Here is an 18,387-nt window from a genome sequence, read left to right as displayed (position 1 = left end):
TGCATTAGCTCTTGGGTTGTTTAGGTTGAGTTGTTTGTTCTTTGATAGTAGCTCATTTTTCTCTTCAAAAGTACTTCAGCAGTTGATAGTTGTTGGAGTATGTTTAGCTTACTAGACTAGGAGTTTAGTCTGGCTACAATTGGGTTGACGGTTGGAGTTTATAGTCCCTTTGATTATTGAATCGCAACTTCAAACCACACATGAAGTTGGTGAAATTTTAAGGTAAATCCTACGAGTGTAGGTCATGGATTTTTAACTCTCCTGAGCAAGATTTTTTCCATATAGAACTGTTTGTATACTTCAATTTGGTGCTTCACTTTCTGCTTGTGCCAACACCATTGACGTTAAATAGCCAGGTTCTTTTCATCACGAAATCGAACCAATTCACCCCCTCCGGTCTAAGGTGGGTTGCTAAAATAACACATCCAGCTTTATTGACATACAAGTTAGCATCACCTAAGTTACCTATTCTTGTGACATCATGGTAAGTTGTTCCAATACAGCACTGTTTAGTAGCAAAACTGTAATAGTTTTCATGTGGTAGATATCTGGTACAAACTTTAACTGGAGATGAAGCTACAAAACATCTTGGATATCATTAACATGGTAGTTTACCCAGCTACAAAAAAATAATGGCAAATTTAACGTCGTCTACACAAGAAAATTAATACCTCCTCTCAATTTTAAGGACCTAAATCCTCCCCAAGAAATTCTAAACCATGTACTACAGGAGTGAAAAGTAATCATAATGCAAACCTACACTTGTGAGCAAAGGATCTAACATCAATATGAATCACAAGGAAAGGGTGAAAAAAGATACCCTTGTCTCTCAAAAATCCTCTTCAGTATTCCATCACTTTGGAACTTAGGTTCAGTAAAGGTTCTAGAGCACTTGGATTAAACTTCCTAGCAAAGAGGTAACAAACATGTGTCTTCTCTGAGTTGTATGCACATGCTGTTCCATTGTTCCTTATCAACTGTAAAAAACCTTCAGTAATATTTACTGCGCTGAATGCAGCAGGGTGTGGTCCCCCTAAGGACCAGTCAACATACGTCACTGTTCGGTTTGCATTTAAAGGTCCGTGGAACAATCGAATCAAAGTAGGAATATAGTGCTCATCTGGATAGCAAGCAGGCTTGCAAAATCTTTCGAAGAGATCGTAGTATTTGGTATCTGAAACTACTCTAACAGCTAAAGTCCGATTCATCTCAAACCATTGCGATCCTTTTCGCCAATCAGGAAGTTTGATATCAGGTCTCATATGGCGGTTATAGCGCCCACGCCCATAGCGAGAAGGATCATCATATGATTCAACAAAACTATGAATGGATCCTATCAGATACTTGTAGACAGTTGGGAAATTGTAAACTGGAATGCAGCTCTCAGAAAGGAGGACAAACCGCTCATTTGAGAAGTCGAGCAGAGCATTTGCCATTAGCCTCTTCTCAGCATCAACAAGTGTTACTGATCCCCATTCAACATGCTGAAAAAGAAGAAGAAAATTAGTTAGCTAACTGTTACACTGTTACATCAAAGTCCAAAGATCATTAAACATAAGAGAACTAGTGGATTAATGTCTAGCTAATAAAACAAAGGATTTCAATTCATTTACATAACTCTGTCCAATGTCTCCCTACTCTGAATCTACATCCTGCATGATTTTTCACTCCTGCTGAAAAACCATGTAGTAGGTTGAGAGGACTTGACTTATATATTGATACCCAAATAATGATAGCCCACATTAATTCTATGTACAGATAAGTATTGTTCCTTGTTCACTTCACATAGCACAAGTTTACAAAGAGGAATAGACTACCGATGGCTATAACAAAGACATGAATAGCATGGGTGCGCCTCAGATTGTGATAACTTGACTTACCAGAACATTGTGGAAAAAAAAGAGGTCTCCTGGTATAGGTACTGTGAAATTTTTGAGTATACAGAAAGCAAGAAAGAAAGATCCATGTCTCACCCTACCTGAACCAATATTATATGCCTAGCCCATCTCATAAAAATATACCCTACCTGAACCAATATTACATGCCTAGCCCATCTCATAAATATACCAGATAACTCGGTTCTTCTTAAGTGATTCCAGTAACATGGTTCAATAGCTTATACTTGCATTGGTGTCATTAGTGACCTGAATGATACTTCTCTCAGCACCTAGGGCACGAGTTTGTCTCCCTCATTTGTTCATAGCTGAAAAGTTTGTTCAAAGAAGGTTTAATGGTTACAGGGTTCCACATGTTTAGGAAGTGAAATTCCAACGTTCTGATCCTTCATCAGTAATAATGATCCTTGGACTTTCTCTCTGATAGCATTTGTAAGACACACATAAGTGTATTGAGGATATGGGTAACTGCTTTCTGAATGATTTCAGTTACTTCATGAACAGGTCATATTTATATAGTTCAGTAACTGCGTCCCTCAATTCCCCATTTCAAACTTACAGAAATCCAAATGCCCACAAAGATAGACAAAAGGTTAGAGTGACTGTTAATCTGCAACTAACGGGAATTTCAGCTTTTGGCTCCTCACTTGAACTACATACAAGACTGCAACCTATTGCACCAAATATTACTAGTTTCCTTCTCATCAAAATCTTAAGGAAATAGTGGTGCAACCAGGATTTGGTTCACGAGGAGCCGAAAATGGTGTTACATATACTTTACATGCACACACTAAATGCAGCCCCATAAAGGAAAAACATTTTCCGTCTCATATACACATGCGTACGTGAATTTTTTTGGCAGAGGGTAGTGGGGCATTAGTAAGAAATTTTCGATACATATCAGGAAACCAATCCATATAGAAGATAAAACAAGGACCATACCATAAAAAGGGGTCAAATGCTAAATTACCTATTGTAATCCTATATATTTTTTCCTTAGTTGCACAAACTCTTCACTTTTGATGCTGCACCCGTCTCGGATTCTCCAAAAATACACTACTTTTGGCAAATCCAACACGCACCTGTTGGCACTTTTGAAGAGTCCGAGCAACATAGATTCTTTCTGATCTTAATGTCTTTCTCTCAGCGAAAATGTATTATCATAATAGCAGATAATTTTAAGGCCATTTCCACCAGCAATTTAAGTAAACAAAAAAAGGGCCAAGCCCGTATGGCATAGGGCTGAATCTCCTTGGAGAGGCAAAAATGCTTCTCTTCCACTTATGACACCATGTTGACATCGGGATTTCAAGCCCATTATTTCTACTTGTAACTGTTTACAGTCTTGATAATCGTAACTGTTTCATCCCCTTCCATTATCCGTGATTCCAAGCATCATATCCATTCTGTCACAGGATTACTCTCAGATATGGAAATTCTAGCAATAAGCCTCCCTCTGATTCACATCCCTCACAACATGATCACTCTATGAACTACAATCTACAGCTAGAACAGCATTTTTTCCTAATAAATTAATCTACCTGTAAAGTATAACATAGACATGTCTCCCTTATATCACGAATGAAGAGACAATGAGAAACAGTTCTGACTTTGCTTTTCCAATACCATTGTAAATTTATTTGCTTGAAGATTGTGTTACTGAATCAGCAATCCAGTCATCTTACTTCTATCTAGTGTCAATTTTGTAGAAAACAAAATCACAGTCACAGAGCTCAATAGTTCAAACTTCAACATTGAAAATTCATTGCCAGCCTTGGCAGTAAACAGCAACATTTAACATTTAATAAATGTTGTAAAGTATCTTCTCATTTATTTGCCACAGAATATCGATATGAGAATGTTTCACCATATATTTTTGCATATTGTCACAAACTGAAATATTTCCTCAAACTCCTAATAGACTGCGCAATCCAACACTTGCATCAAGAGAACTGATGTTACTCTTGTTTGAAATTTCAACTTTTCAACAGCTAAGTAAGTATTCTGCAACCTTCCAAATCATCTTGACAATTCAATGTGCTATAATTTCTTTCTTTACCTAACACCATATATGAACTTCATGCATAAAAGAACTTTGAAAAAAGAGAGTGCATTTCAGCATCCTTCTGAAAAGTTGGGAGAAATCAAAAAAGTCAGCATGCATCTTTTATGCAGATATAAGTCATCTCTAACTTAAAACATTTCACATACTCCATGTGAAAACAGAACCAAACTAACAAATTGTTTAATGAAATAAATACAAAAAACATGCATTTGCCAAACCATCTATCACACAATAAGCATGAAACAACATCAATATAACAACCTTGAGTTCATGTCAACTAGAATCATACCTGACTTGGAATTTGCCTCTTGTAAAAAACTGAGGTATTAGAAATACTTAGCACAAACCCTGGGAGGGCATGTATATATATAGAATACTTATTCACATCTTGCCCTTGAAAGAACCTCTCCCACAATGGTATAAATGGTAACTCTCCCCTTGTCAAGAACATAAAAGCCACTTTAGGCACTCTCTTAAATGGGAACTCTTTCTTGTAAGGCTCTAACGAAGCTCTCCAAAACAGTTCCACATCTGACATTCCATGAATCAAAATTTTTGGCCTAACAAAACTATCCATGCTTAAACAATCCTCCTTCTCACAAACAGAACAATTTCCACTCTCCTTGCTCACTGTATCAGCCAATGCATTATTTGCTATAATTTGTTCAGCTTGAAAGGTAAAGTACCTATCAATATGTGAACTTGAAGTCAATCCAATAACTACTCCAATTACAAATACAATCAAAGTTGCCAACACCCTTAAAAGACTAACTGATGAATCTCTTGTTACTGACACAGGCAATTTACCCTCTAGGTCTTCCTTTTCTCCCCTATTCCTCATTTTTTGACTCTCAGGTTGCAAGATCATCTAAAGTTTCAACCTTTCACAAGCAAAAACAAAACCCAGTCCCCAAAAAGTGGGTAAATCAGCCAAGATTCACAGAGAAAAATTCAAGAATGGAACTCTCCGCCACTCCATTAGGAGTAAATTTCAAAACCCAATTCCAAAATCGTGTAATTCGACCAACCCACCGGAATAATCCATCAAAATTTGAAATTGAAGAAAACCCAGATGAAGTTTCGCTACTATATTACAACCCTTTTAAATGATTTGAAACAAAACAAAGAAATCTTGATGCTTTTCGATTGTGATCTACAAAATCAAGAAAACAGGAAGAACAAGTTATAAATAAAAGTAGTTAATGATTTAAAAAAGCTGAGTTGAGAAAAAATTAAAAAGTGGAATTGCCGGAAACAGTAAAATTGAATGATCGGAGGAAGAAAAAGGGGGCAAAGGCGGCAAAAAGAGGAAGCATTGTTGATATCTGTATGATAATATGAATAATTAAGAAAAATTAATTAATGTTTATAATAAGGTAATTAATTTGCCACTGAGTTTAATGCTGTCTTTAACTTTGAATAATGCGCTCTAATTTTGGTCGTTTTCTCGTGGTGATGTTTTTGACAACTTTTGTTCTTTTCACCCACCCATTTGTTACGATAACAACAACACGTTTGATAACATTAACAAATATTATCTCCATTTCAATTTTATAGAAAAATTTACTAGACGTGTACAATTATAATATCAAAATTATTTATATTTTTTAATTTTAATTTGAATTTTGGAAAACTATTCAATCTTAAACCTTAAGTTATGTCTATACAATAGGTATTATATTTTCATGAAAAAATCATGTCAGGTATTCTGAAAAACATTAAACTATCTATTAAAGAAATTAAAATATGTTACGCTATTGACGATCAAATACTTTGAAGCAGCCATATATCATTTTCTTTATTCGATTACTAACGACCGTCAAATCACGAACAATCTAAGGAAGGAACGTGTACTCACATTGTTTTTATTCAATAACATTCTTGTTTCTTCCTATTTTGTTTATGCTTGATATGTTTTTCATATATTCAAATTTTGTTGCATACACCTGTACTCTTTTCTTTTTTGGTTTCTCTTTTATTCTAATTTTTCAGATAGTTTTAAGACTACAAGATTTATGATATTTTACATATTTTTTATTTATGATCACACAATTTAAAAGTTTATTTTGTTTTTTTAAATTGTCTTAAATCAAAATTAGATAAATAAATTAAAACAAAGAAAATATGTCATAATTTATATTAAAATTTCTTGAGGAATATATTACGTTTAGATATGGAGTTACTCATATAAATTTAATAAATGATTTAACAATTAATAATTGATTAAATTTATGAAAGTTCACTAGCAAAATGATTAAAAGTACGTATTACAATTAACAGAAGTTGAAATGTCTTCGATCATTATAATGACTAAAATTTGAATCTATTGGTATTTTAATAATTAAAATTATAAACTTTCCTATATATTTGGATATAACTTTCTTTTCTAAACAAATATAAATATATATTAGAAGATTGTTGAGATTTCTTTGCTTTATGTTTTGAAATTGCAAAAACTTTTTTGACAAGGAGTTATAGTGATATTTACGAGGTTGAATTTAGATTAATTAAATATCAATAGGAAACGATGTAGGTTTATTAATTAACCTAATCAAGCAAGTAGATTTAAATATCCAATGCTTAAAGTAAAAATTAAATCACAACTTCCATTCTTTCTAACAAGAGAATTTTAAAAAAGAAATTTTATCAAAAGAAAGGAAAAATGCACAAGTACGCTCTAACATATGCTTGAATTTTCTGAGACACATTTATATACTTTACTAAAGTTCTATTATTCAAAAAACTTATTTTATAAATAATTTTTTATCCCTTTTCGATCTACATGACATAGTCTTGTGGATTCAGCGTGTTGACATTTTCTTTCAAGCTAGTGTCACATTGGCCGAAAAGAGATATAAAATTATTTATAAAATAAATTTAGAATGACAATAAGATCTTAACATAGTATAAGTATGTCTCTGAGATTTCAAACATAAATTTAAGAGTACTTATGTCTTTTACCTTAAAAGAACAAAAAAGAAAATTTAAGAAGTTTTTAAAAATCCTTAAAATAAATAAAAATAGAATCGTTTAAGAATAGTTAGAAGTAGAAAAAATAGGTTGCAAATAGAGGGAGATGAGTGGAAATTATTTTATTACTAATAAAGAATAGTGTCATCTTTCTAATTATTTAATTATATAGAATATGTAATCTTTTTTATAATTATTTAGTTAGTGCATTACCATTACTGGAGCATAATCATTGCAAGCTTCTCCTTGGCATTTTTTATGAATTTTTATTTGAAATTTAAACACTATTGCTGTCATCTCCAACATGTAAGCTATGAGTTTTGTAATTATTTGTAAGAGGTTGGCTAATAATATAGACAATTAATACTCTGTTTATTCATTTTTACTTGATTATTATATTAAAATATATTTTATTTTCACTAATCCACTTAAATATATCAGAGGGATAATTTATATAATAAAAATTCATCAAAATTAACTTTGAAAAATTGAGATATGGTCGAATTATCACATAATTGATCCTTCATTTTTTATAAGAAGCCTTTACTTAAAAATTAAAACAAAAAAAAAACAATTATAACATAAAAAATTAAATTATTAATAAAGTGAAAGTTCAAGTAACACTAAACTTAGGGCCCGTTTGGCCATAAATTTTCCAAGTAATATTTGGGAAAAATTTGGCAAATAATGTTTGTTCATACAGGTTGCGATTATTTGGCAAATATCCCAAATTTTCAAATACTAGTTTTTTCTAGTATTTGGGCCAAATCTCATTATTTGGATATTTTAAAAATTAAAATTTTACCCCAATCTTTTATCTTTTACAAAAACACCCTCTCTAATAGTTGCTTGCGTTGTATTACATCATTTTTTACGTGAACACCAAAATAGTGATGAAATATGTAGTGAATATTAAATAATTATATGACTGTTGATGAAAATTATTAAAAATTGGCTTTAGGTGACAAAGTCATGTACTTTGTCTACTTCACGATGTATGGAATAATTCTTGTTGCACTCACTCCAAATTACCACATTGCTTTAGTGTCATAGACATTATTTGTTATTGTTGTAACGAACATTCATTGTCTTGTAATACAAACTTTTAGTTAATTTTGATAGTTTTTAAAACTAGTGTGTATAAATCATATTTTTCTAAAAAGGTGAAATATATTTCCCAAATTTTATGGCCAAACACATGGTGAAATTTCACCCAAATTTTCACTCAAATAATATTTGCCAAGAATATTTGGAAATCTATGGTCAAACGCTAGCTTAGTTTCAGTTGTCAAGGTCGGCCCCTGCATGAAGCACAAGTATATGTATTTATTTTAGCTTTTACTCGCTTCATTTATTTTTACTTGTTATTATTTCACTTGACATAATAAGAAAATAATTATTCACATGAGTATTTAATTACACTATTCATATTAATTGATATTTTATAATTTATTTGTCCCTAGTTATTTATCTAATTTTTCTTTTTATTTGTATATTGTGACAAATTAAGAAAGGGTGAAATTTTTCATCTATTATATCCTCTATTAATTAATTTTTAGAAGGATAAAATCTATTGAAAATCTTAATTTTTAATTTACTCACTTCAAAATTAATATAGATAAATGATAAAATTACTATGTTAATCGTTGTTTTCTTTATAAATGTACAAACTCAAAAGTTAACAAATAATTGTTGAAAAATTCTAGTATCTCAAAAGAAATTATTTTATTTCCTATTAAACTTGAAAGAAGATATTATTTTATGTCCTAAATATTTTCTCAAAAAAAAATATTCTAATTGTCATTATTATTATTCTTCAATAAGCTATTATTTTCTGTAATAATATGGTTGTTACGAAATGCTTCTTTGCTGAAATGAATTGCTTTTAATAAATCTTTAAAATGATTTGTAGAATAGTATTTAATGCAAAAGGTAAAATATTTTAAAAAATAATTGTTCTTTCATATGTCAAAAAATAAAAATATAAAAATGAAAATTTATTTTAAAAATAAGTGACAAATAAAAATTCGACGGAATCAGCACTATTTGGAGTAAATTATTTTACACATCAGAGCAGGTAATAATTTGACCAATCAAGGAAGGTTCCTATAGAGTTTCATTTTTCATGCCATTATACATTTTGAAATTAAATACAACCGTCGAATAGAGTGAGAAGTTTGAATATATCTAATTAATTTTAGAGTAAAAATAATGTATTTATGTTATGAATTTAAATTTATTTTTCAATTATTACCACTTAAAATTACAGTTAAACAGAACATGGTGTAATTAATTATTTAGGAGGGAGCAATTTCTGTTCATTATCTTTTGAATTTTGAAGCCATAAAGATTAAAAGGAAACCTTATGACAAAGTTATGGACAACACAAAGAAATTAGATCCAATTTTTCACATATGAGAAATATATGTTTAGTAAATGACCATTTTTTTGAAGAAAAAAAAGTATGGACGTTTTAGACCATATAATCTAAAAATCTTATTTGAAATTTTTGTAAATGTTACGAGAAAACGTTAGACTGTAATATAAATTTTATATCGGTTAAGATGATTTTGAATATTTTGTTAATCTCAGGGGTTATGTTTAGAGAGCTTCTAAAAATGAGAAATTATGTAGAATAACAAACACTTAACTTATTAGGTACTATAGCTACCGTTTAAGTAAATTATAATTCACAATTAACGTTTCTCCAATCTTTGTTATTCACCTGATTTGTATAATTTAGATTTGTATAAAGTCAGAATTTGTATAATTCAATTTTTAATTATATGAATCCAAATTTTTATATATGTCTATCCTAGCTATAAATGTATATAATTTATAAGAAAATCATAATAAATTACCGTATTTATATATTGGCAGGAGAAATATACAAATGGGATTCTGAAAAATTCTTATATGTATAAATACATAATTTGTATATACTTACTTTATTTGTATATTCACAAACGAAATATATAAACGGAAAGAAATACTCAAACCGCAACCTACATAGCAAACGAAACTGTAGTTACGATGCAATTATCGAAACTATATATTTACGTTTGCTATTTCTAAAAGTAGTGACAAAAACTAAATGGTGAAAGGTCATACAATTTCAAGGTCCATATCCATTTATCCAATAGTCAGCCCATTTTCTTGGGCTAAAAGTACTCGTGTTAACCCGGCCCCATATAAACTAAGGCCCATAATCTAAACTGGGCTTGCAACTTAACCCCAACCGTTTGTTGAAAGAATGAGGGTGTGTTTGGTACGAAGGAAAATGTTTTTCTATAAAATGTTTTCCTGGAAAACAAGTAGATTTTGGACTTATTTTCTCATGTTTGATTGGTGAGTAGAAAATATTTTTCGTGTGTTTGATTTATGAATGAAATTAATATTTTAGGGGGTTGGGGGAGGGATCGGGTAAACACATAAAATTTTAAAATTGAAAATATTTTTTTAAAATTGATGTTTTTCGAAGAAAAAAATGCAATTTGCAATAGATTGAGGTCATGGATAATAATGCAAATATTATGACGTCGGTCGATACCTAATTTGATCTGGACGATTGTCTTGACCTTGATGGTAGTTTATTATACAATAGCAATTTAATTCTTAGTCAATTGTATTATTTTAAACAAAAATAAGATATTGTGTGACACATTTAAATATTATATACTATAAAAGAAAATACAATCCCTTATAAATCCTAAATTTACGTACTATAAATTATTGAATTAAAAAAAAAAATTCATTGAAGAGAGGGGACTAATTACCATCATAATCTTGTAATATCACATGTATGTTGGGTCATTTAACGGCTTCTTTTTTTAATCGTGTCCTTTTCTCCAATGACTTTTATAATGTCTCACAAATTATTCCATGTGATGAAACGTCAATGTCATAGAGAGGTGCTAAAACTCCACAACCATTCAAATCAACAGTAACAAAACAAATAAATATAATGCATTATTCAATCGCATATTAATTGTTATATTTTGCTTTTCAAAAGTTCAATTATACTAATTTTGATTAATTTTTTATAAATATTTTTATCAATATATAATGAAAAAAAATGTACTTTCTAATCTAAAATATTAAAAGTAATCTAATTTAATTTAGCTTTTAAAATTAAGCAAATTGACTTTAAAAAACTGAAAAATTTATGATAACTAATATAGAACAAAGGAAATGATATTTTATAAGAGCAACTTTTTAGGAATAACGAATATGAAAATTTATTAGCGCTCTATAGTTACTATTTTGCTATTTGTGCCCCTTGACCAAATTATGTTTGCTATAGAGCATATGATTTGTATAAATTGTGGTTATTTCTGAAGATTAGATGCTAATTATCTTTATCTATGAAAATTGTGGTTATATATGTATATGTTCTTTGTGTTTAGCAAGAGTGGCGAGCGAGATTGGGAGAGAGAAGAGAGAGGTGAGCGAGAGAGAGCAAAGAGTGGATAAAGGTGAATTGTGTATGTATATCGGTTAAATAATTGTATATATGTAACAACTATGAATATGTATCAATGATTGAGTTTGTATAGCTGCATAAAATTTGAATCCATGTACAATTGAATTCGATTAAAACATATGCTTTTATATATCGAATCTCTCTCAATTTAAACAAACAACAAATTATAGAGTGTATTTTGTATGGTTTGTGGTTGTATAAAGCGAATGAGAGAGAAAGAGAGGCAAAAGAGAAGTGAGATAGGAAGATTTGTATTTGTATAATTATAAGTATATAGCACGAAAAAATATTTATTTGTATATACGATCTCTCACTCTTTATACAGATACTGACACAAATTATACATTTGTGTTGTATAAAGTGAGAGGCGAGGAAGACTGAAAAAAGAGGAGAGTAGCAAGTGAAATTCCAAAGAGAGGGGAAAGAGGCGAATGACAAAAAACTTGTTGGGGCCTGAAATTAAATGAGATTGCACCTTTAACAATTATTTTGAATTAATAATTGACTATAATATACAATTTTCCCAGTTTAATAACTCGATCAACAAGAACTAAGAATATTACTATTGATATGTAATTTTCAATTATATTGCTGAATATTATTAATAAAATAACCCCGCTTTAGGTGGACTTGATTGGATTTTAAATTGTTTATAGAGATTTAGAAAACACACATATATATATATGAGTTTTGATAAATAATTTTATGACAGAAAAAAGATCTCATATGTTGTTACTTATAAAACTTAGGATACAAATTAAAATTAATATCTATATGAAATTAGTAATTATTAACACCAGATCAAGTAGTTCTTCTTTTCTAATTATAAATTATTAATTAACAAAGGTACCTTTGTATTTTATAAAATCAAGGGTGGACTTACAAAAAGTGGACAATTATATGGGGTATACGTCAATTAAACACAATTTAATAATGTTGAATGTATAAAAATAATAACAGTTGAATAAACAACTAATATTTTGGTTCTTACAGTTGAATCAAACAGAAAAAACGTGTGTATTTAAGGTTTGTCAGTAATTTCATTAAAAAAAAAAAGTCAGAAAATATAAAATATATGTCGGTTTATAAGAAAACAGTCAAACAAAAGATTGCTTTTTGAATTTCTTTATTTTTAAAAAATAACTATTTAAAAAATAATTTATCACCTTTAACATATAAAAAGTTAAATTTCTTCATTACAAAACAAATAATTTATTTGCGTTATAATCTTTTATTTACCCCAAATTTTATATGTCTTCAAAATATAGTCATATCCACTCGATAATCACACTATTATTTTATAGTCATATTATAATTTGTTTCAAAACCTAATTGCTAGTTATATATTTGCATAATCCATCTACCTGATTTGTTTTTTTGTTTTTCTTTTATATGGTGAAAAAATAAATTAAATAAAAATCTTAAAATTATTTTCGAGTAATGTGGTTTAAGTTTGTTAAAAAAAAAAATTTCATCTTCTTAAATATACTATTCCAAAATATTAAGACTTTTTATCAACACACTTATTTTCCTCCATTTGTGCTATTTAATCATAATTTTTTATCGTACAATAATTTTTTGATTTACATCCGTCAATTATACTATTTTGTAATGTATTTGGATTGCGATATTTATTCCATGATTAATGCTCCACAATTCTTATTTCTATATGTGCAAGTTCACCATTGTCTTATTGGTTTCTATAATTAGGGAAGTTTATAATTACACTCAAATTATTTTCTATTTTAATGAAATATATTTTTCTTTCTTTTGGGATACCATATTTCACTTGCATGAGGTCCATTATTAAGTGAAAAATCCCTTTCAAGTGTTTTAAAAAGAAAAATGAAAAGTAAAGATTTTTGGTATCTTCCCAACCTCTTACTATGGTTAAAAATAATTCATATATTTTCACTTTGTTTTAAATTATTTATCATAATTTTTTTTTAAACTCTTAAGAAATATTAATTAGGATGAGTTGTAAACGATTTTATCCTTTATTGATATCTGATTTATAATTGAGATATTTATAATCTTCGAGAATAATTCCTACTAAAGGGAAAAAGAAAAAAAATTAATTAATTTTATCACTATTTATACCTTTGAATTTCATATTTGAAGTTGTCTACCTCATATTTCTAAAACATGGCTATTTTTTAAAAATTCATTCTTTCTCTTTTTTTTTTTTTTATCATCCTAATGTATTTTCTGCAATCATCTATTCCTGATTATGGATAATTAATAAAAAATATTCTTTTTAAAATATTGGTTATTTTTGAAATAAAAGAGTTCTTTCTTCTCAAAGTTCGAAATAACTAGCTATTATATAAGGATGATCATAATAAATAACTATTTTTATAAATCACAATAAATAATTTTAAATGGATAATTGGAGTAATAAATTATGACATATTCAGGAAATAAAGCCTAATTACGGTTGTTGTTTTAGTATTACTAGCTCCAATTGGATTTATTTGTTGAATATTTTTCAATCTATTTTTTTTTTTGATAAATTGAGAAAAAATAATTTTTCTTTTTTTTTAATTATATTTTTAATTTATTAACATTAAATAGTATAATTAGTAAATATGTTTCAAATCTAATAAACTGATAATGATAAAATAATAATCTCGTTGTATCAGTTATTATTTTCTTATCGGATATGTTTAAAAAAAATGCGGAGTACAATGCTTGAAAAGCTATGGTAATAATAATGGTGTTTTATTTAAGAAGGAAACATTAACAATGTTTGCTAATTAATATGTTGACAATTGCATCAATTTTAAATTAGCTTCGTAATATTCCAAAGCCAAACAAGTGCACTGGTATGGACGGTATATTTATTTATATTAAAAAATGAAGGGATATTGTTTATTATTATTATCCACATAGCACACCTAGTTAACATGTGTTTTCAATTAACAATTATATTATCTAATAATTTATATGAAACGACTAATTTAATATATATTATCACGTGAACTAATTTATTAGTTCCGAAACAAATCTTAAAAAATTATGGAACATCCATTTTTTTCCTTTTTAAATTCCCCAAACTTGTCCATTGGAAGGTCTAGACTTGAGGTTTAATAAAGACAAGTTGATATTAGAAAGGTTCATATTTCTCAAACATTATAATAATGGAGATAAAATGATTTATCTTTCAAAATCTCTAGAACATTTGACCCCCCCTTCCTCCCCCTCCCCCCCCAAAAAAAAAGGAAAAGGGAAAAAACAGAATCAAATCTGAATAAACATTTGAATATTAAGATTTGCATTAAGATTCAGGTGTTTTAATACGAATACACGTCTAAATATTAAAATGTGGTCTCTAAATCTAAACATTAAATAATTAATGGTGTTTAATTGTTGTTTATCAAGGTTTTTAATGAAGAGATAATACTTCAAATTATGATTATTAAAACTTTTAAAAATAAATTTCATCAAAAGTTATATATTTTGCTGAAATGAAAAATTTATAATATTTTATTAATATGATGTTTAATTCCACTTTTATATTCAAATATTGAAAACAAATAACATTACTTACTTATTGTTCAGATTTAGAGATCACATCTTAATATTCAGATGTGTATTTAGATTAAAACATCAAAATCTTAATGCAAATCTTGATATTCAGATGCGTATTCAGATTCAAACCTCTTAATCTAATTTAAATGAGCATGAATGTTGTTAAGAGTCTCCTACATATATGATTCATTCAAATCTCTTCAGACCCATTAAGAGTTTTTTTTTAAAAAAAAATAAAACAAATAAACTAAATGGGTTGAATCATTCAGATTCATACCTAAAAATCAAACGTACATAATAGATTGAATCTGAATGATTAAGATTCAGATTTCCATTAAATGCAAACAAATGGAACCTTAATTACAATTTACTTTTACTCAATAAATCTTGAGAGAGATAAATATGATGAAAACATATATGTTAAAATAAAACTATGAGTAAATAAAAGTAAATTAATTAATTTTAATTAGTAATATTTTCTTGAGGAGAATTCAAATAATGATATATAACAGATTAAATAATTGAAATGTATAAAATTAAAATCTTTTTTTTTAAAGTAAACACACCTCGATGACGAATTTAACATTTTCATTCAAAAATATTTATTTTATTATTAAAAAGATAATTTATAGTTATATAAATATTTATAATTTGTTTTAAATTTAAAATCTTTTTTCTTTTTTAATCATTATTCAAATCAACTAACATTGCATAAACGGAAACTTTTTATCTCCTACTTTTTATGATAAATCTCTTAAATATAAATTCAATATTAATTCAATTATAATACAAATACGAAACACCAAATATCGACCGGTGACGATAAAGAAAGGTGAACACATGATGGATTTGTTTAACAATAATATCATTTCAAAAAAAGAAAAAAAAAAGAGTAAACCATCTTTTTTTGACTCTTGTGATTCACCACAATTCATTACGTATGGGCGGTGATAATATGACGATATAATAATATGAAGTATACTGTATATATTTAATGTCTTTTATATATATATATATATATATAACCTAAAGTTATCATAATACATAAATATGATCAATAATTTAATTTTAATTGACAGTGACATATTAGCCCCTATATGACGTTTTAATAGCAATTTTATATTCTACACAGTATCCTACAGATATTATTTCAAGTAGGATGCGTGTGTGGTGTGTTTATTTTCTTTAATTTTATACAAATTTAAGTAAACTCAAAATTAAAAAACATAAATATTAATTGAAACCAAATTAAAATACATTTTTATATATGTATCATGCCTAAAATTAAATCGATGGATGGACTGATAGGGACTTAACCATAAAAGAATTATTATTGTTAGTGGTGAAACAAAAAGTTGTTTTTTTTCTTTCTTTATTTATACTTCTATTAAAAAAAAAAAGAGAGAGACTTTCGAGGCCCTAAAAATGATAGATTGGGAGGCTAAATTTGCCACGAAACTTATAGATTCTATTATGTTTTGGATTAGTTAAAAAGATTAGGTGAATTTAGAAAACCAAAAAATGATTAGAAAAAAACATTATAGCGTTGAAAGAAAAGTGATAATATATACTCTTTCAGTTTAATCGATGATTCTGTATATGTCATATGAAAAAAAACTAAAGAATTATATTACAATTCAAACCATAATAACAAATATACATCAATATATCAAAAAAAATTTCATGATTGAATTATATAAATTTTATTCATGACTGAATTATAGATCATTATCTTTAATTTTGTTTTTGAAGAATATATCGAATCAACATAATCAGATAATATAAAATCAAAAGAATTATACAATACGAAATTTTGTGGTGCATAAAAATCTTAATTCAATAAAAATACCTAATATCACATGGAGAAAGAAAAGGAAAGACTTTATGCGCACCACCTATATTCAAAGAGTCTCACTTTTGCAATAATGTAGACTTTAATATATGCTTTAATAATATCATAACATATAGTATAATTTCAAAAATAAAATAAAACTTCAAGTTCACTCAAAAGGCACGAGCTATTTTACTTGACTTTTTTTTTTGTTTTCGAGTGTTGTGCGGCTATCCGTACGTTATTTGGTAAGAAATAATATATTTAATTTAAATCAGAATTTTAAAATCTTTATTTTATAATTTTTTGTTACAAATTTTTCGTTTTTTTTTAAATTATTGTTTTTGTTTATACTGATATTTTATTTTTTTAATTCCCTAGTTCTTTTGCTTTTACTAAAATTTACGTTTTAATTGCACTCAGATTTGCTTGCTTTTGACTACACTCGAACATGTACTAAAAACATAAACAATATGCACTATGCACTTTGATTTATTAAAAGGTATAATTCAAGCTTTGAAAATAATTTTTTTTAAAAAAAAGTGATCATCCTATTAAATTAGTTCGTCTTAATGAACAAGAATTTTATTTTTAATATCAAACTTAATTAGATAAAAAAAATATAAAAGAAATTTATATGGAGTGAGAGAAGAGTAGGTTGAAATTATTTTTTTTATCAGAGATTTTTTCTTTATTGAGTAAATAGAAAATTAAAAAGAAAAAAAATTATTAACGATTAATTTTTTCTTTTTTTATTATAATAATGAGATATTTTCTCATAATTAAAGATTCTTAAATAGAGTCTTGCTGTGAGCGACAAAAAAAAAGAATAATATAATGACAACCATAAAACAAAGATAGTATTATTTATTATTCTCTTTTTATTATTTGACATAAATCTCTAGACAAGAAAAGGCAAAAACGTACTCTATCTTGACCAAAAAAAGAAAAAGTACAACACGCTAAATTTACTATTTATATTTTCATGTAATTAATTTTTTATACTACTAAATTAAACCTCTTATAATATACTAGTATTATTTTTCTTAAAAATTTATTAATTTACTAAATTAAGCTTTACTAAAATAGTTGCAAATTGTTAGCGCAAATCATCCTAACTTGATAATGAAAAAAAATAAATACACATCTATGTTCTTTTTGTTTCTTATTTTAAATTAACTTGTTAATTAACCATCCAAAACTTCCAAAAATACTTTTAATTTTTTTGTTAATATTGATTATTGATAAGTTCTTATCGGTAAATTATATTAAGAGGCTCTTAATAAGCTTATTCAAAATTTACTCTTATACTATTAATAAATTAAACATTGTATAACAAATTATTAGAATTTAATCCACGGATTAAGCGTACTAACATAGATATATATTATCACATATAATATCGACTTTATAATGAAAAAATTATCTATAATCGTGAGTGAAAGTCAAATATAAATAATATTTTTTTAGCAGTAATATTTTTGTCGTAAAAATATTTAGCAATTATTGAATTAACATTATCACATTCAAATTTGCTAAAGCCTTTCGAGATATTTATATAAAAAGTTGATTATAAATATCAATATTTATTATTGCCGCTAAATAATCCCTC

General features: G+C 27.4%; 1 protein-coding gene across 1 annotated transcript; it reads right to left on the bottom strand.

Annotated features, from left to right (window-relative positions):
* Positions 1–577: 577 nt before the first annotated feature.
* On the bottom strand, positions 578–5,483 carry LOC101259085 (glycosyltransferase BC10). Its single transcript, XM_004230375.5, has 2 exons — positions 4,250–5,483; positions 578–1,484 (listed from the first exon to the last, which is right to left on the bottom strand). The coding sequence occupies exons 1-2, from the start codon at positions 4,826–4,828 to the stop codon at positions 843–845; spliced, it is 1,221 nt and encodes a 406-aa protein (XP_004230423.1). The 5' UTR covers positions 4,829–5,483; the 3' UTR covers positions 578–842.
* Between the last annotated feature and the right edge of the window lie 12,904 nt (positions 5,484–18,387).

Source organism: Solanum lycopersicum, chromosome 1 (genome assembly GCF_036512215.1).
Source record: "Solanum lycopersicum chromosome 1, SLM_r2.1".
Classification (NCBI taxonomy): Eukaryota; Viridiplantae; Streptophyta; class Magnoliopsida; order Solanales; family Solanaceae; genus Solanum; species Solanum lycopersicum.
This window is presented reverse-complemented; position numbering and strand designations above follow the sequence as displayed.